At 39.9% G+C, this 19,115-nt stretch overlaps 1 protein-coding gene across 1 annotated transcript in view; it reads right to left on the bottom strand.

Annotated features, from left to right (window-relative positions):
- myom2b (myomesin 2b) overlaps positions 1-18,743 on the bottom strand; it is a 30,725-nt gene extending 11,982 nt beyond the window's left edge. The window contains exons 1-30 of the mRNA XM_044030513.1: positions 18,656-18,743; positions 16,536-16,639; positions 13,851-13,905; positions 13,499-13,653; positions 13,250-13,336; positions 11,428-11,516; positions 11,277-11,327; positions 11,020-11,184; positions 10,448-10,609; positions 10,133-10,274; positions 9,461-9,660; positions 9,084-9,137; positions 8,862-8,989; positions 8,419-8,602; positions 7,857-8,031; positions 7,625-7,746; positions 7,339-7,526; positions 7,046-7,172; positions 6,771-6,949; positions 5,903-6,017; positions 5,595-5,757; positions 5,388-5,494; positions 4,304-4,348; positions 3,807-3,943; positions 3,544-3,688; positions 3,158-3,220; positions 2,302-2,369; positions 1,607-1,720; positions 1,360-1,447; positions 692-730 (exon numbers count right to left, since the gene is read on the bottom strand). Coding sequence (XP_043886448.1) covers positions 692-730; positions 1,360-1,447; positions 1,607-1,720; positions 2,302-2,369; positions 3,158-3,220; positions 3,544-3,688; positions 3,807-3,943; positions 4,304-4,348; positions 5,388-5,494; positions 5,595-5,757; positions 5,903-6,017; positions 6,771-6,949; positions 7,046-7,172; positions 7,339-7,526; positions 7,625-7,746; positions 7,857-8,031; positions 8,419-8,602; positions 8,862-8,989; positions 9,084-9,137; positions 9,461-9,660; positions 10,133-10,274; positions 10,448-10,609; positions 11,020-11,184; positions 11,277-11,327; positions 11,428-11,516; positions 13,250-13,336; positions 13,499-13,653; positions 13,851-13,905; positions 16,536-16,618 — 3,430 coding nt within the window. The 5' untranslated portion in view covers positions 16,619-16,639; positions 18,656-18,743. The remainder of the gene's footprint in view (positions 1-691; positions 731-1,359; positions 1,448-1,606; positions 1,721-2,301; positions 2,370-3,157; positions 3,221-3,543; positions 3,689-3,806; positions 3,944-4,303; positions 4,349-5,387; positions 5,495-5,594; positions 5,758-5,902; positions 6,018-6,770; positions 6,950-7,045; positions 7,173-7,338; positions 7,527-7,624; positions 7,747-7,856; positions 8,032-8,418; positions 8,603-8,861; positions 8,990-9,083; positions 9,138-9,460; positions 9,661-10,132; positions 10,275-10,447; positions 10,610-11,019; positions 11,185-11,276; positions 11,328-11,427; positions 11,517-13,249; positions 13,337-13,498; positions 13,654-13,850; positions 13,906-16,535; positions 16,640-18,655) is intronic.
- Positions 18,744-19,115: the final 372 nt, after the last annotated feature.

Genomic DNA, 19,115 nt, shown 5'->3' with positions numbered 1-19,115 from the left:
TCGCTCTGTGTAGTGAGAGGGGCTACAGGTGACACTTACCCTGGAATGAGATGAATAAAAACAAACATCCAACTGCAGCAACCGTTATGCCCGCTTTACAGTACACTTCCCTTTTTTGTGTCACCATTATCCAGCTTGGAGAGTGTTTGTACTAATGAAGCGTAGTGCAGAGTGTAGAGTGCAGACTTTTTTTTGCTATGCTGTGTTAAGTACAGCACTTCAACCGTCACAGTTTTTATTAACTGATTTTTGGGGGGTAAGCCTTTATACCTAAAAGGGAGTTTTATAGTACTATGTTTAAGTGGAACTTTTGCTCACTGCACAGTACAAATGCACAAGTGTGTCATCCACCTGGTCGCATCACCATGGTTTCCCATTATCACAGTAATGAACCCTCTTCTCCTCTGTAGCAGTGGCTGCAGAGCTGTCAAGTGACTGTCTCTTAAAATAGGAGTAAGATGCTCCTCCACACTGTCACTGTGACAGTGCGGTGGAATTTTAAAGTGATTTCACCACATGATGGCATGATGGCCAAATGCTTCCAGCGTGACATCTTCTCTGTGTGTGTGTGTGTGTGATCTGTTTAGTCTCTGTAGGTGGAGGATGAACATGATGATGCCCAGTACAGTTTTAATATTTATGTATTGTGTGTGTGTCTGTGTGTGTCTGTGTGTTTAAGACAAATACCTACCGGCAAGTTTGGTGATCTTATTTATGGCATTTTCAAAAACTAGGAGAGAGAGGAAGAACATGGGGTCAAGATGAGAGCCAAGAGAATGGAAGTCAATGCTGCCCTCTGGTGGCAGCATGTAAGGACCAGTCGGGTCACGCCTGTGTGCTGCATGCAGTACTGGCTCCGAAATGGGGGTGAAAGAACTGAAACAGTGTCGTTTGACGAGGAAAGGTTAAAGGTTACTGGATCCAGAACAAACAGCCATTTTAACCATTAACTGAGCAGGTAGTCAATGGATAAATGGATGAATAAGTGATTTTTATACCTCTTACATTCATGAAAACAACAAAGATCAATCTGTGGTCATTAAAAGGTTTAAAAAGGTTTAAATGCAGCCAGCAGGTTCGCAAACTGCCACATACCAACTATGTTTATGCAGTTGTTGGTAAAAAACAACATTTGACTTACAGGGTTTGTTAAAAACCCATTAATTTGCCAAGTAAAGATACAGTGCTTACATTTAAATCCAATTTTATCCGGTCTATCACTTTTTAATGAGTGTTAAACTCTTCCTTAGTTGTTTACTTTTTTTTACAAGCCATTATGTTGTTATTTATTCCTGCTCAATTACTGGCCACTCTGTGAATTATTCCCCTAATTAATCAGGAAATCAGCCCCATGTTTACCTTTTCCGGAGATGTCAATTTGACTCATGTCTTTTCCTCTGTCGTCACTGATGGTGGCCTTATAAACTCCAGCCGTCTTCCGTGAAAACTGAAGAAGCATGCAAGCGGCAGAAATACACAAAATTGTCTAAGTAACGTGGGAGCACACGGATATATTTTATGTCCTGCTTCTTGCTGCTATGTATAAATAGTAACATTGTGCTGGCTTATTGCATTCAAATGAACAGCAGCTCCAAAGTGCAATTACCAGTTTAATTGGCAGTTTACAGACTCCTGATCCAAGGTCAGGCTTCACATCAGGGATGATCTCTGTGTCTTCTCTGTACCAGTGGAACTCTGACTCCTTCTTCAAATTAGCAACCTGCAAATGGAAAAACATTCACCGTAATTATCGTTAACAAGGTTTTAGCTTCTTTTATAGCCTATATATAAAGCAGATAATAAAATCCCAAACAACACCTAGTCAGTATCAGGCGCATCCAACCCCAAAACTGCTTCGGCTTCACTTTTCATTAAACTGCTTTTCAAATGCACTTGCCCTCTGACAGCTGTCTGCCTCATATCTCCGCCATCTCTGCTCCTATCATGCTTTTCTCAAAAAATACAGACAATAAACAAATAAAGGTCCCCTATGAGTATTTAAAATTGCCGATGTTGGTTGTACGTCACATCAAAATGCACTTATTTGGGCTAAAATAACAAAGAGTTTGCTCGGAGTGCTATAAACATTACTTCAATCTTAATTATATTTTGTCCCCCACACCAAACCCAGAAGAAAAACTGACAATATAATGATGGTTCTTTTTGATCTGGACCTTATCATTACACAGCATTCTGGAATCTTGCACTCCATAGAGCAGCTAATTGTCTATCCGCGAGTCAGCCTCGCCCTTTTGTTCAGAGTGTAAATATGAAATAATTATTGAGCACGGCTGTGTTTACCTTGCAGACCAAAGTGACAGAGCAGTCGTCTCCAATCTGAAGTGACAGGAACTCGCTGAAGTGGGGACCTGCGGTGGATAAAGGCAGGAGAGAAAGGCCCAGGGAGGTGAAATAATTTAAAATAAATTACTGTGGGAGCCAGGATTGTTTGCGCTGTATCCACTGCCTCATATCTAAGTACACCTCAGAAATTCTTAATATGAAATATGTGCTTCACATGCAACTACCACGCAATTTAAAGAGGCAACTGACAACTTTTGTGTTAATAGTGGATGCAAGAGGTATTATTGTTTGTTCACCAAGTACCAAGAAGTCTAGTATTCTCTCATTTTACTTAATGTACATTACGCTTGGTGGTTATAATTGAATTAATTCTTGCCTCCTCCAGCTTTAATGTGTAGGCTGTAGTGTTACTTAACCGATTCAGAGGAAACAAAGCAAATTGCACGTCATTTTTCAAGCCTCTAAAATCCTGGAGCCCTTTTCCACATCGTGAATTCCCGTCCAAGATTCACTCGTGTTTTATCTCTTTTTCTATAACTCTCACACTTTTTTTAATTGCTTTTGGCTGTTCACAGCAATAGATGTTGAAGAATGCTATTCCTTTTGGTTTGGTAACAGAATGAGTAATGCAGCTTCTTTGTGCTGTAAACCGAGTCATCAATTTGCTAAGATAATAGCAGTAAATGTAAGGCTTATGGGGACATTTCCACTATTTCCACTTGAAGTAATGTTGATCCAATTGTGTGCTTGCTAAATGATTTGATTAGTAACTTCCTGACAATAATGGTAGTGTGCCGTTCTCACAGTAAGTAAGTGGAATAAAACAATATTGAGTTATTTTTCCACTTCTTACCCTCTTTGACACGGATGTACTCCCTCCTCTGGTAATCAGCCTCGGCCAGTGCTGCCTTGAATCCTGCATGCATGTGAGAAAAAAGGGGAATAATTAAAAGCAAGAAAGATAAATGAGAGCTGTTGGTAGTAGATGTGGAGGATTACCTGACTAATGGTCCCCTCTATGGTGGGGGGAAATATAATTTATGGAGTAAATAATTCAAATCAGGGATAGTGTATTTCATTTACAACATGCTATAAACCCCAAATGAGGTGAATATGTTGCTATAAAATGACTTTCTTTTATCATGAGCAGTAGTGGACAGGCTGTTTTTTTGTTGTTTTGTTTTTGTTTGTTTTTACATATTGTTTCAGATAGATTCAGAAAGTCATAGCCCCTCTCACCATCTCCAATCAGAACCAGGGTGCTCTGTGCTTTGCCTCCTCCATCTGTGATCTGGCAGGTGTATGTGCCTTCACTCTCCTCAGTGACACGGTCCAGGATGAACTCGATAATACCTGTGGAGACGTCATGGCCCATCTTGTTTGGCTGTAAAACATGAGAGAGCAGGTTTGTTTTCTGAACAAAAAGACTTTAACGCGCTTCAATGTTACGGGCACTGTGTTCAACCCGAACCCAGAGAAAATACTTGTGCAATGTTTCTTACATCAGCTCCACACATCTCCTTGTCATTTGCAAAGAATTTGTATGTGACATTGGAAGAAATCTCCTCCGCTTGCAGCCAGAATCTCATTCTGCCTCTTTCCAAGATCTTGTAGGCCAGCTCTGACTTCAGTGGGATAACTAGAGGAGGGATAAGAAGGGAGGAAAAGAGGAGAGGATGAGGCAGTTGGGGAGCCAAAAGAAAGGAGAGGTGAATAGCAGTTAGGCAGGTGATGCAAAAGCTGGTAAGACTTTTCTTTTTTTGATCAAGTTAAAAGAAAAAAATATTCTTCTTAAAGAATAAAGAAATCTGACATGTTCAAAGTAAGACGGAACAAAGCAAAATGGCCCCCGTGAATGGCAGAAACGAAGAAGGAGAGGTAGGAGAGTGGGTGAGACAGATTAAAGAGGAAAAAAAAAGTGTAAGAGAAGAGAAATGAAAATGGACATAGCGAGAGAGAGAGATTATTGGGGAATAACGGGTTAGTTAAAGGTACTTACTCGGGTGTCTGATTTCATAGCTGAGGGCCAGCATCTTTGCCAACTCTGAAATGGCAAGAAAACAACTTTGTCATGTCAGTCACCTATAGACGCAGATGACACCTCAGTGTGCATCAGTGTCATTTAAGTGCCACATATAAAGTTGGAGAGGTAATTTCTGTGAATGTGTTAATGAGGCAAAGGCAAACAAATTCACATCCTTCAAGACTTAAATTTAAAATAATAGCTTATAATAAGACACTGCCATGAGTGTCATGTTGTGGACATGTAAATGTTATCAAATTGAAATGTCCTACAGTAACAGGAACATTAATGGAATCATGTATTATAAATTCATGTGAGCATAATCTGAATAATGTGTTTTTCAAATTAAGGTCAATAATCAGAGTAGGAGTGTCCACACAAACACAGATGGTGTTTATTTAAATCACAGATAGAGATCAAATTTAAAACTCACCACTGAAAATCAGTGTTTGTTTATACAGTATAATAATAAATTATAACACTCTTCCCTTTTCCTCATGATAATTGAAATGCATAATACATATCGTACGCGTCGCGAGCATGGGCTGAAAGAAAAAACGGCCAAACTGGAAGTAATCAGTGCACAGTGGCATACTGAATAACAAATGACACCTTGTGACAGGAAGATGTGTTTTGTTTTTTTGTTGTTTTTTTTTAAATGCACACACTGTCCCAAGTGTGGATACTTAATGTGAGCAATGTGATCTACAAGTTTTCATCAGCTGTGGAACAAAACTGTGTGTTGCCTATTGCCAGCTGTGCCTCAGTTCTTCAATATACTGTGTTCCACTGGATTTTGCCAAGTCTCTTTCTTCTATGCTGCATAGTCAAATCTGATGCTATTGCACAAAACTGTCCAAAATTGTATTTTCAAAACATGTAACACTTTTTTTTGTGGACAAAATGGGGACATCGATGGCAACAATTCAACAATTCTGTCCGAAAGAACTGCAGCTGAACAGATTCCAACAGCTCAGCTTGCACATAATGTAGTTGTTTATCATGTTGTGTTTTGAGAGCAGAGCCAGACTTACAGCAGTGATATTGACTTATATCCTACCTTCAGTAGTGATTGTGTAGCTGGATGAAACTCCCTCCGTGTTAGTGACAGAAACAGAGTAAGTACCAAAGTCGTCTTTGTCTGCGTGCTTAAAGATCAGCTTAGAACTGCAGTGTTGAACACAAGAGAGACACAGACAAAGACGGATGGAGATGTGAAATTGGGCTAAACTACACATTTTATCTCACTGTTTGCAGCCTTACTTACAAGCTGCCTTCAGTCTTAATCTCCACTCCTTTGGAGAAGTCTGTTATTTCTTTATAGTCTTTTTTCCAGATGAACTTGGAGCCCTCGTTCAGTTGGCATGATGCAAAGGACAGGACAATGTCACCTGACTTCTCGTCCACCATACAGGACACATCCTGTGAGCCTTTAACACGTACACAAAGTTATCATTTTAAAACAGAACAGAAGTGACTTTTCAAAATGGTACACATTCCAAATAAGCATGGCCGACAAAGCTGTCGTTCTTAAAGGGGAAAAGAAAATAATTAGATTAGCTATTTAATTGTTACCTTTCACAGCCTTGGCAGTCACGAGGTCAGAGGCCATTGAAGCCATACCCACGCCGGCATCATTGACTGCACGAACCCTCATCACATAGCTGCTGCCCACCTCCAGGCCTTTCACCTATGAAACAAGCGAAGTTGAAGCACTAAGTATGTGTTTATCATAGATATTTATTTATTTGATTCATTAATCTGAACTGATTTGCAAAGCACATTTCATCAGACCATTAAAAACAGTAATAAACCAGACATACTACCAGTGTCACGTCACAAGTTATGTTGTCTATTTGCTCCAAATGTCCCTTCTTTTTAATATTTTTTTTGGATCAGTATTTATCCAAGTGTCAGATTTAACCACTAGGTGTCAGTGCCACACAGTTTAATGTAAGTGTTTCGCTGCACTATCTTCTATCTGTAACAGCCTTACAGGAGGATCGTTAGGGTTGAAATTTAACGTAAGATGGTCAACAACTGTGTAGATATCCAGAGACAATAGATGGTTTTACAGAAATTAACAAATTACATTACATTACATTACATGTCATTTAGCAGACGCTTTTATCCAAAGAGACTTACAATGGAATCAAGTACAATTAGCCAGGGGTGGAATCGAACTTGCGACCACGATGTCTTTGGTACACAAGGTAGGGTCTTAACCACTGAGCCACTCCACCCCCACAAATAAAGAGGAACACCGTGTTAAAGAAGATGTTTTATTATAGTGTAAAATGTCACATGATGTATGTACACGCCAGTATCTAATTCCCCCTAAAATAATATTTTAATATAATATCTGAGAAAGTCCAAATGCTCTTTGTTGATCAAGACTCCACAGGGAGTCTTTTAGAGGCTTTACTGTCAAAAATACTCTCACCTTGAGGAAGCGGTGACTGACAGCTGACTCGTTGGCCGTGATCCACTCAGACGTGCCCGTCTTAAGGTACTCGACGCGATAGCCCGTGATTGGTCCAGAGCCAGTGTAGATCGGCTTTTCCCATTGAACCACCATAGAATCATCTCTCACTTCACAGACAGACAGGTCATAGGCTGGACCTAAGGAAGAATAAGAGAAGAATCATCCATCCATCTACCCATTTTGCCAAATCCTTGGAGGGTTTTTCCAGGACCTGGAGGACAACGTTCACTCACCGGGCTCAGGCATAGTCCAGGCCTCACAGGAGAAGTCAGCTGAAGGTTTGGACGCTGGTCCGAGGCCAACCAGGTTGGCGCCACTCACCTGGAACTGATAGACTGCTCCTGCTGTCAGGTGCGCTGCCTGTCAAAAAGACATCACCATGGATACTAGAATGCATGGATAAATGGATAGTCGGTGGTAGGTGAATATCTTACATCTAGTTTTGCTTTAGTACCAGAGAACAACCGGCTTAAGAATGTGTATCCACTTTATTAATGTTTTAGGATAATTAGAGAGATTATTGTACCTTATAAAGTCTTTCTGAGATTGGCGGGATGTTGATCTCCCTCCACTCGTGTGTGCCACTGCGTCTCTTGTCCACGTAATACTCTTTGACGTTCGATCCTCCAGAGTGAAGTGGCTTCCTCCAGGTCAGAATCATTGAATTGCCATCGCAGTTCAGCAAAGCAATGTTGTAAGGAGCAGAGGGGGTGGCTGGAAAGTGAGTACTGAGTTGTAATATTTATTATTACACTTGCACTTGCATCAAAATATTGAAGCAGATAATTATTTAATTGAATTTAAGTACTGACTGAGGGCAGCCTTGACAGTCAGAGGAGCAGATTCCTGGGATTCATCACTGAGACCAAGCTCGTTGATTGCCTGGACACGGAACATATACGTTTCTCCTGTAGTCAGACCACTAACAACAAACCTGAAAAAAAATAAAAACAAAATTACACTTTCATAGCCAACGACCAAAAACCAAAGAAAGACACGTTTCCTCTGAACACAGTGTGTTTCTCTGTGGTTGAAAACACATACTTGGTGTTCTTGTGAGGTTTGTGATTGGCTGAGACCCAGTCTTTGGACCCCATGACACACTGATCAATGTAGTAACCGATCAGATTGTTGGGTTCCTTTGGAGCAGCCCACTGGATGAGAACAGAGGTGTCTGTTTCCCTTGTAGCAATCACCTGCCCAGGAGCTGATGGCACACCTGGAGACAAGAAAGTGTCAAAATGATTATTTTAAATAAGCAAAATTAAAAAGAAGAAGAGGAAATACATGTTTCTGTTAATAGCAAAATTAAAATAACAAATTGTAAACCAAATATTAATAAGTAGAGTCACCTTATCTCTCACTCCTTCTTAATCTATTTTCACTATACCAGTAGATGAAGTATGTGTGAGGGAGAGGAGGATGATAAGAGAGCAAATTATCTTATTGGGAATAAATCTGTCTCCTAGGAAAAACCACTGTATTTTAACGTTAAAGATAATGGTGTTATTTCGAGAGCTCAATATTATCTCAGGTGCTACTTGGTATGAAAAGTTTGAGAACCACTGATCTACAGTGTGTCACCCTAAGACAAAAAGGGTCAGACCTTTGATTTGCAGAGTCTCGATAGGTCGTGTTGGTTCTGATGGCTCGCTGAGTCCATTGATGTTGGCCGACAAAATTCTGAACTTGTACTGTGATCCCTCTGCCAGGTCAAAGACGGCGTAGCGTGGGGAACGAATTGGGACCTGAGTGTTAACGCGCTGCCAGGCATCGCTGTTGGCCATACACTGTGGATACACACGCACACAGAGAAAGCGACACAGAAAGCATGAAAGCAGACATTAGTATGATCTTAGGTGCAAAACTCAGATTTTAGAACCCCACTAATGTGCATTGATAACGCTTTCTTTGGATCTTATTCAGGGTGGGAGCCTCCAGAATTCCACAGAGGACAATCATGTACTCTACTTGAACTAGAACTCAAACTGAATAAGAGGCATTGTATAAAAATGACAATGGTTGTGGTGATGAAACAATGATTTTTACCTTTTCTATGTAATACCACATGGGAGCCTTGCTGGAATATGCGGGAGCTTTCCAGCTGAGAACAACATATGTCCTGTCTACTTCTGAGGCACGGACTCCTGATGGGGCACCTGGAGGCTTTCCATCATCTGGAAAGAGTCGCATACATGTTATTAAATGAACAAATATGGATTGATTAGTATGTTTAGATGTATTGGTGTTAACTTTTAATTGAAAACCTACCTTCAACTTCAGTTTGGTAAGACACAAAATCCAGTTTTCCTCCATGCTTTTTGGCTACAGGAAAATAAAATTACATGTTGATTTAAAATAGAAATTTGGATTAATAGGGTTTTGGGATTATTCATCTGTGGTTCAGATAGACATGCCAAGTAATTAGTTGTTGGTGGCAAATTAAAACTATGTATGTTCAGTAGAATTTGTGGGAGGATCGTGGAAATGCTGGTTTTAAGTCAATGAAATAAGGTCATAAAGGAAACATATTTAACTTTACATCCATCCAAACATCCCTAAACAACACTGACATTGGACATGTCACTCACCACAGACTTTTTCAACTATTCAATGACTTAATAACATTTCTCGTTCATCAAACCCACCGTGGAGCCGTTCAAACTCAGTGGGATCCACTGCAGCAACCGGGTCGGACATGCGGGATGGTTTACTAATTCCTTGCGAGTTGACAGCTCTGACTCTCAAGTGGTACGAGTGTCCTTCAAAGAGCCCAGACACTGGGTATTTACAAATCTTAATGGGGTGATCATTGCACTGAGTCCAGTCATTAGTACCAACCTCACACCTAGAGAATTAAGATGAAAGAAGAAAAGACGACACGGGTTCAGGAGATATTTTGACAATTATTTAGCCATTGTGTCATATCAGGTAGTTATTTACTGAAAAGTATCATTAAAATGTTCAGTTTTGCAGGTTGAACTTGCAAAGGGGACTTGGCTCCACAAAAGCTCAGGCAACTCTAAAGATGAATATAGCAATTAATGTGACAGGTATAATTAGTAAAGTAGGAAATTAAGTGAGCTGTTATGTGAAATATGGCTCTTTTAGGCTTTAATGTTCTTGATGCAAGTAGGATACAATGTAAGGTGCAAAATAACTCAAAATTTAGCTTAGCTGCCAAGTAAAGTAGCTGTAAAAAGAGCAGTAAAGAAAAAAATGGAAGGATTGCCTGTCCTTAAATATTGACTTACAGTAATCGGTTTGTCTTTATGTTGGTCAGTTATTTTTTAATGGTGTTTTAAATCAGTAACTCTTACCTGTCCACAAAGAATCCGAGGATTGGACCCTCTGTGGTGGTATTGGGTGGCTTCCATGACACAATGACATAGTCTCTATTGGCATCGTGGATGGTGATATCCATAGGAGCACCAGGTGCACGAGGGACTGGGGGAGGACCATCTGCACAGGAAGTGACAGGGGGACTTAACTTTTATCACCATCGTACAAGTTCGTGCAAAAAAAGAAACAAAATTGTGCAAAGATGCAAGCCACACAAGAAATACACTGACGACAAATCCACTTAATCAATTAAAGCGAGAAGTTGATGCATCCAAGCATTTAGCATCGCTCACCTGCAACAGAGACAAAAGCGCTGTGTTGTGCGGTGCCTCCTTTAGTCACCATGCGTAGTGTGTAGACTCCTTCGTCATCTTTGTACAGGTCGGGGAGAGTCAAGGTGGTGAATCCTCTGCCACTTTCAATCTTCACCCACTTAGAGTCAAACAGACGAACGTCTGCAAATGAGACACGAGTCACATTAAGTCTTTTTTTTTTCTTTACAAGCCTGAAACCTCTACAGTAAATTAAACATGAGGTTTAACTGCAAATAGTCATTATCAATTATGAAGATTAACCAATAACATTTGACTTATATACCACATGGCACCTTTAATTAAGGTCCATAGACACACATCATAAATTAAACTACTCGTGAACTGGGGATATATTACTAAAATGTATTAGTGCTTTCAGTATAATTAATTTGCAGTTAAAACATAGCTGTAAAATCTTCTTTGTCCACAGCTGTGCCCGTGGCTGCATTTCAACGAGATTGTGTGGGGTATTCGCCGTGTTTTGCCGTTATATATTAGTAGCAATTACAGTGCAATTTCTTTGGAGTAATATTTTATTTTAATGCAATTACCATCTCGATACCACTGGGCCTCGGGCTGCAGGTTGGCCAGGTTGGGCTCCACGTTCATGATGGCGGAGAGAGTGGCAGATTCGCCCTCAGACGCAAACACTGGCCCAAACTTCTCCAGAAAAGTGATGTGGATTTTAGTGTAGTAGACCTCGGGAAGCAGGGAAGCTGCGAGACAGGGGGAACGGAAGAAACTTCATTTCATCTCCCAATAAGTGGTGTTAATCTTGATATTTATGGATTTCATGCAAGATGTTTACCTGTGAAAGGCAGCCATGCATAAAGGCAGCTCTCTTCTTCCTCCCTGAACCCTACATTGTTAAAAAACAAATGCAAAAGTTCAATGTTAGGTTTAGAAGTATTTTGTCTCGATGATTAAATGCAAAAACAAACTACAGCAGATGGACTTACTCTTGACGATGACGGAGGCTTGAGTGGAGGCCTGCCCATGGAGATTACCAGCAACTGCGGTGTACATGGCTGTATCATCAGTTGAGCATCTGTAAAAACCCAAGGAAGCATGATTTAGGCATTTGACGTCATTGTTTTACAAAGTATGAAACTAATGCAGTAGAGCAGTAATTTGCCATATGAATGCATCATTGTGTTGCGAATGAGTTGTTGATCGGAGGAAGATGTATATTTTACCTGGCATTTTCCACATGTTTAAGCTAAAGTTTGTATGATACCTAGCATTAGACTTACCATATATCCTGGAGACAAGATATTGGTCAGTAAATTTCCTTTGGCAGGCAGTTTCTCTCTGTTTGTTTGTTAGCTAGCAACAAAAACAAACTAGCTAGATTATGGCAAAACTACCTAATAGATTTCCAAGAAACTTTCTAAAGGGTATGGGCCTATCAGAAGAATCCATTAAATGTTAGAGGATTTGAATGAGAGGATGGATCTAGGCTTTTGATGGAAGCATAGATGTTTGGCAGATGTATGGTCTCCATTCAAAGTATCAGTGAACGGTCTCTTCAGCAACAGTCAAGCTTCATATTAAAGTCAACTCCACCCATTTAGGTTGTACTGCACCTGTATCATGCTTTACACACAGAATATTGATTTTCTACACAGAGAAAGAAACGTTTTCTTGTCACGACTCTGCATCGGCTCATGTCTGGAACACAAAACAACAGTACCTTACAAGTAAAAAAAATGTATTCATGTCATGTCATTTGAGTGTTTTTCATCTTTCTTTCCCCTCCCCAGGTTTCTCTTTCAACCAACTTCTCCTTTCACCAAATCTGCCAAAAGCTTGTTTAATAACAGTATTATCTTCTTACTGCATAGGCTGCTGGAGTCAGAGGTAGATGATTTTGACTTTTAAGAGCAATTGTTACAGCGAGTTGCATCAGACAGCTTTGAGAGGGAGAGAGAGGGAGTAGCAAGTGTATTCTTATTTTGAATCATAATAGCATTCACCATGTATTTCTACACAGAAATGGTTATAAGGCATGTGTGTGTGTGCATGGTATAATTATCCAAGGATTCTGCAGTTACTCTCTGTGGACAGTGTCTTCAAGCCCATTTTAAAAAGAGCCTTTAGTATTATCCATCTTTTTAAGGTGATGACATATTTTATACTTTACAACATATATCTAACTTATTGCCACAGTCTCCAAAAGTTTTGGCTAAAAGATTAATCTGCAGATAAGGAGAATGAATCTACAGCATTTCAGAGGTAATACAGTGAGTTCCATGGTGGGTTGGACTGTAGCAGGGAGAGGGAACTAGAGTTGACTGGATCCGAGGAAGGAGTGATGACTGAAAGAATCCTGGAGTATCATGTGGCACTGAGGTCAGCACATGAACAGCTGAGCTTCCTAAGACTGGAGCGAGAGCGTGGTGTGCACTTATATACAGCATGTAGTTGCACAGTCTACCCACACAGGCAGATCTTCTCATGGTTCATGCACATACAGTAATAGTCTTAGTCTGATGAATGACGAGTCTGTGGTGAGTCAAGTGGGAAAGATTCCTGAATAAGCTACTGTAGATTAGGCAAATTGAGTGAATTGAAAATATTAGTTACATTAGAAACATACATTTTTACAGTCGCTAGGCGAGATAAATACATCTGTGTTTAAGCCTTGCTTTCACTATGTTATGAAAGAGCAATGATGCAATTTTGGGCATAAAGGTGTTCTTTGGCATCTCCAATTCTGTAACCAAACAAAAAACCTCTTCAATAGAAAGACTCAACAATACACTTGATAAATCATTGTACCTGGGGATCTCCAGAGTATGGGTTCCACCTTTAGATTGAACCAGGTAATTTCCAGAGGACATGTTCAGGATCACACCATCTTTGTACCTAAAACAGAGGAAAAATCCATCTTCAAGACACAATAATTGCTAAATAATTAATTAGATACAGTCGATAAAACAAAATGCTGAAATACCAGAGTTGTCCAAATTCCAATTTTGATTTAACTTGGTATCTTTTTTGTTAAAAAGTAATATTTTACTATTTTACCATTTTACACAAGGCAGGGGGAAACCCTCCACGGTGCAGAATAGTGTGATTGGAGTGTTTTCAAACACGGTGTGGGATCTGAGTCTGGCCAGGAAGCTTGGTCCTCTGATCATGGGCTCCTCACGCACATATTTATCCGACATCTTTTTGGTTACCTGGAATGGTAAACAAGAATATCAAATGATTTTACACACAGTGCAGTATAGTACACATTACTCACACATGTTTTCTAGCTAAGAGAGTCATAATATCTTACCACAAAACACTAAACCTATGATTGTGTTAACAGAAGCTCATGGACGTGAATTTGTTAATGTGACATCCAAAATGTAGATAAGTGAGATTTCCTTACCACTTCCTGGATGCGAGCTTGTTTTTTATGCTCATATCTTTCCTCCATCTGTGAGCTAAAGACAAATTGTAAGTCATTTTAAACAAACTTGTACATCAGCAAAAAAAATGTGACTGAAATTTACATGATGGCACAAAATGTCTATCAGTATGTAGACTGATATCTACTTCCAATATGTATGTATGATATGTAAAGTGCTATTAGCCTTGTAGAAACACATTTATTCTAAGTAGTTCTGCATAGTTCTGCATACTACTTACTACGGGTTCAAATCCCTACCCGGCCAAAAAGGGCTGGGGTACCCCTGAGCAAGGTACCCAACCCCCAATGCTCCCCAGGCGCTACTCAGTGTGGCAGTGTGGCACCACTGCTCCTAATTCTAGGATGGGTCAAATACTTTCCCCAAGGGGATTAATAAAATTAAATTCTAATTCATACGACAGAAAATCATGGCTCTATGATCTTGACGATGTTCAGTGTTGCAGATATCCTCCAGTTCAAGTTATAACTAGGTTTATGCTGCAGAGTCTAATATCAGACACGATGCAAGATCTTCTCGCTTGCATACTGTTCTCTGCTGATCAATGCACTGAAAGTTCATTCAGTACCAAGTTATAAATTCCAGTATTACTTGACAGACTTAACAAGTCATAAGCTACTCATACTTAAGGGTCCCACTCGTAGGATAGAGTTGAGATTGGGCATCCTCACAGTTCACAAACAGCTTGTAGATAAACAATAGAGATCATTTATGCTCACATTAACACCACATAAAACCTTCATCCATGTCTTTGGACTGGAGGAGGAGACCAAAGTATGCAGAAAAAACATTTAAACTTTGCCCAGCAGGTTCACATCCAGCACCATCTTGCAGTGAGGCCACATTACAAACCACCAACGTGCTGCACTACTCATTGACTTAATATTACAAGGGTAATTTTCAACCATCAACATAGGATTTTAAAAGGAATGTGAACCTCACCTCACACAGAGGCTATAAACACATCATCTATGACCCATATGTGATGAGAAAAGAGTTCAACTTTCATCATGGGCTTGAGTGGTTAACATCAGAAATCCTCGAGGAGCACAAATGGAAGCTATTTCACGTGCCTATACTCACTGTAGACCCCGGTCGTAAAAAGATGGTCTCAGAGCAGACATATGACCTGCTGGCTGAGGAGTAGGGATTGTCAACAGAACAGTTACAGCGGATGGGAGGCTCTGACTCTGGGTCAGTCATCATCGTTGTCCATAAAGGATTCACAATAGTCCCCATGCAGTCCATAAAGTTGGCAGAGACACACAGAGCAGCTTCTGTGATTATCTGACGCTGAAAAGTTTTTGTTTGACAAGTCATTTGGCAGGTTGGGATGTGACAGCCATCTGTGGGATTTTAGGAGTGTTTTCTCTGACCGGATAGGGGAGCAGAATACAAATTTCAGCATGCTGGTACATCTGGTACACTGGCTAAACCAACGTGATTACTAGACAGCTTACATCACATGTATTCTAACCACAATTTTAGAAAATACAAGAATAAACAACATAAAGCGCAGCAACAATTCACAAACATACTTCATACTTACTTGAGATTGACGGACAAGAAAAGAGACTGTTAGGAGATTTGCTCAATATGAGCAGAACCGCATAAGAAAAAAAAGAATCCAACGCAAAGTCTTTGTTAAGTAAAGACTTTTGTGTTGTGTTACGGTTAGATGAGTATTAGCAACAAAAAAATAATTAGAAAAGAGGTAAGAAAAAAGCAAGAATAAGATGTTTAAAGTATTAAACATGAAACTCAGCAGTCAGTTGGTAGTTCTCATAAATCACACACACACACAAAAACAAACACATAAACACAACTCCATGGGACTAAACATAGGTTTAGTCCCATGGAGTTGACTGTCAGAGCTAATATCAGCAGTTTCTAATCATTCCCTAAAACTTGTTTTTTTAATGCCTGTGCTAAAATTAGTGATACTAATCCAATTTACAGAAGGTAAAGTACACTTTAATCTAATCTAATCTATCTTTTTTTTACATCCGTGAAGTCAGTGTTGTCATCCACCCATGTTTGTGATGCTATACACAGACCCTTTGCCAGTGTCTGCCAGTGTGCAGCCCAGAAATGAGTGCTCATATCCATCATGTGCTTCACGTAGGACAGTGTATTTTAATTGAATGTGGTATATATCAGGTATACAATGCTAGACTGACACAAATTCCACTATTATGATTGAAATGTCAGGTATATGAATGAGTAGATACACAACTCAAAAAATCCCACTGCTCGCATCGAAAATACTGACTTTCTTTGCCATTCACAAGTGCATACACTGACTAATAATTTCACGTGATGCCACTAAAATACTCCATTCAAAGTCTTTCAGAAACAGAATATAAGAAATAAATTGTCTGTAAAATATGTGAATGAGTTGAACTATTATACAGACTTGAAAAAGAACATATATCTTTTCAAGTTAAATCTGCTTAACTATAGCTTAGATTAGTTTAGGGTTAGTTTTACCTACAGGCTGGGTTTCTTTTTTGGATTTGCAGGTTTTCCAGTGACAAACATTACTACTGCTACAATACTACCATTAGTAATAATATTAGGACTAGTGCAGTGATGCGTTAGCTTTTCAGTTTTAGCTGCTATAGCATTCGATTCTATAGCTGTACCTGCTGTATTCTTTAACCACATATTTGCTCTGTTTGTGGTGGTACTCATGGTTGTAACTCCCACGTTGGATCCACAATGACATGATGACACTGTCCTCACTGACCTGTAGGACCAGCAACACACAATCACACACAAACACTGAAATGGCACAGAGCAGTTTTGTATCTTCGACCTTCAACAACAATGATGCTAAATGCAGTGTTTTTCTTCCGAGTTGTTCCGTGTTGATGGCGTTTACTTCCTTGTCCGTTGTAAAAAGGAAAATCCCCTTGGAATTCTTGAACAAGAAATGTCGCAACACAAACAGATAAACACTGGCTCAGCAAGACAAGGTGACACTATCTAAGACACCACTAGCACGGACACGTGATCATACACAAAAACAAAAGGCATGAATGAAGAGGAGCCTATTTTTGGACCAGTAATGTCTATTTACATGAGAAGTCTGTCCAACCGATGCAAACATTGTCCTTCACTTTGACAGCTCATATTTAACAATCACATACTGTAAATTATTTTCTCATATAAAGACATGTACAGTACAAAAAACATTAATAATTAGAGCTATTTGTTTGCAAATTCAACCTTAAACCTGAACAACTTTGTATGAAAAATCCAACAAAAGAAAGAAAGGGGCGAGACTGCACCACTGCAAACACGTGTGAGGACATTCAAAGGCATAATGCATTCTCTAGCAACTTACTAGGGCCTTCCTTTAATTGTTATAGCACTGAAACAAATACTTAACCCACAGAAGAACCTCTGAAGCTGTGGGTTCCAGTCAAAATGTACTGACAACATCAAGAGAAAGATATGCATCAATATATTATCTGATATGATCAATTAGATAATTTGATACATACACAGTAAAGGTTGACACCAAAGACACAGAGGCTATCCTATTGCATTGTTAGATAAATTACTAAACAAGTAAAAAGGCTGCCTTTCTTCCAGCTTGCAGCAGTTTCTTTGTTCTCTGCTTGTAAGTTAAGCGGCATTGTTTTTAATACATTTCTCTTGAGGTTTCACATACATAGAGACATGCCTTACGTCATGCACACATCATAAAGAACTCAAGTCTTCAGAGACTAGAAGTAAGGTCACATGAAACACGAAGCGGTTTTCCCCTGCCCATCGCTGATATGCTCACCCCAGCTTCAGGGTCACCATCATCAAAACCACGTCCAATCCCCCAAAACAGTCAATCAAGCAGATAGATAACACTGCAATGTCCTAATCCCTGACCCTGACCTTTAACCTCTGACCGGTCAACATCTGATAAATGCCTGGCTGAATCATGTGACTTTGCAGTGGATGAATTTAGGGCAATCGTTTTAGACAAACAAACAAGAGGTCAAACCACAACACGAAGAAAGAAACAGTGCTTCCAAAGATATTAAGCTGTACAGTCATCGACTCCCAGGCACGACAGACAGGTCATGTTCTCGTCCCAAATCTTACTCCTACATTCCTGCCACAGTCCTCGGCCTCCGTCAGTCCAACCAGGACCGTAACACCATAAACGTCTGCTAAATGACACCTGAGCTTCTCTCTGTGTAACAGTGAAACTGTATAATTTCAACTATAAATGTGCAGAAGACTCATTACCGTCGCCAACTAGGGACGATATGGTGCAATAACCATGTTCATTTTCAAGTTCACGGACGTTAAATCGTCTCCGAGTGAAGATTAAATGAAGTCAGTGCAATAAAGGGTCTCAGAGCCAAACACCAGCAATTTGTCTAATTAAGCAGCGAGGCCTGAGCGCCCTTACCAAATGTGACTCTACATTCTAGAGTGCTATGATAAACACACATAACTGTAGAGCTGCTGTCGAAAGGATTTGTCCAAGAAATGACAAATACATCTACACATTGTAACCAACAGCTCATTTATTCCAACTGATTTGCTGCACATCCCTTATCCATAAATCATATCTTTCATTATCTTTTATCAGCTCTGCTTAGAAGCCATTCAACATCCGTAACTGTCTCTCATTACTTCCATCCCACTGATTCCACCTGTTACACACGGCAGTGCAACAGAAATTGATTTTTTTTTTAAGGGGAGAATGCAGAATTAATAGTAACGGAACAGAAAAAAAAAACAATTTTCTTACCCCTTGAGATTTCCTTCGCTGTGACTCCGGTTGACAGCCTGAATCCACAGGGAGTCAGCCTAAACCAAGCACCAGGCCAGCAAAACCACCAGCCGTCTCCAGCCGACCCCCACCTGCCTTTCCCTGAGGCCTTATAAGGAGAAGGAGCTGCCTATATATAACCAGTATCCCTCAAGACTCTACTTATGAACTGTGTGATTAACAGACCCATTACACCTTTGATTGGGAAAATGTGCTCGTGCGACTCGTGTTTGTTGTCTTCGCGTGTTGTCTGACGCTGAACATCTCAGTATTTAAAATGTAATCGCTGATCTAAACAATACAACATGTCTGACCCTGGTGACGTCATCTCCTCCAGACCAAAGGGAGTTCACATTTAACTGCATGGTTTAGGTGGATGTCATTTGCATTACTGTATGCAGAGCGGTGTGCCTGCTATTCAAAGTGCCACCGTTGTTGT

The sequence above is a fragment of the Solea senegalensis genome, linkage group LG7 (assembly GCF_019176455.1).
Source record: "Solea senegalensis isolate Sse05_10M linkage group LG7, IFAPA_SoseM_1, whole genome shotgun sequence".
Taxonomy (NCBI): Eukaryota; Metazoa; Chordata; class Actinopteri; order Pleuronectiformes; family Soleidae; genus Solea; species Solea senegalensis.
Note: the sequence above shows the minus strand (reverse complement) of the source record. Positions and strands in the feature narration are given on the sequence as shown.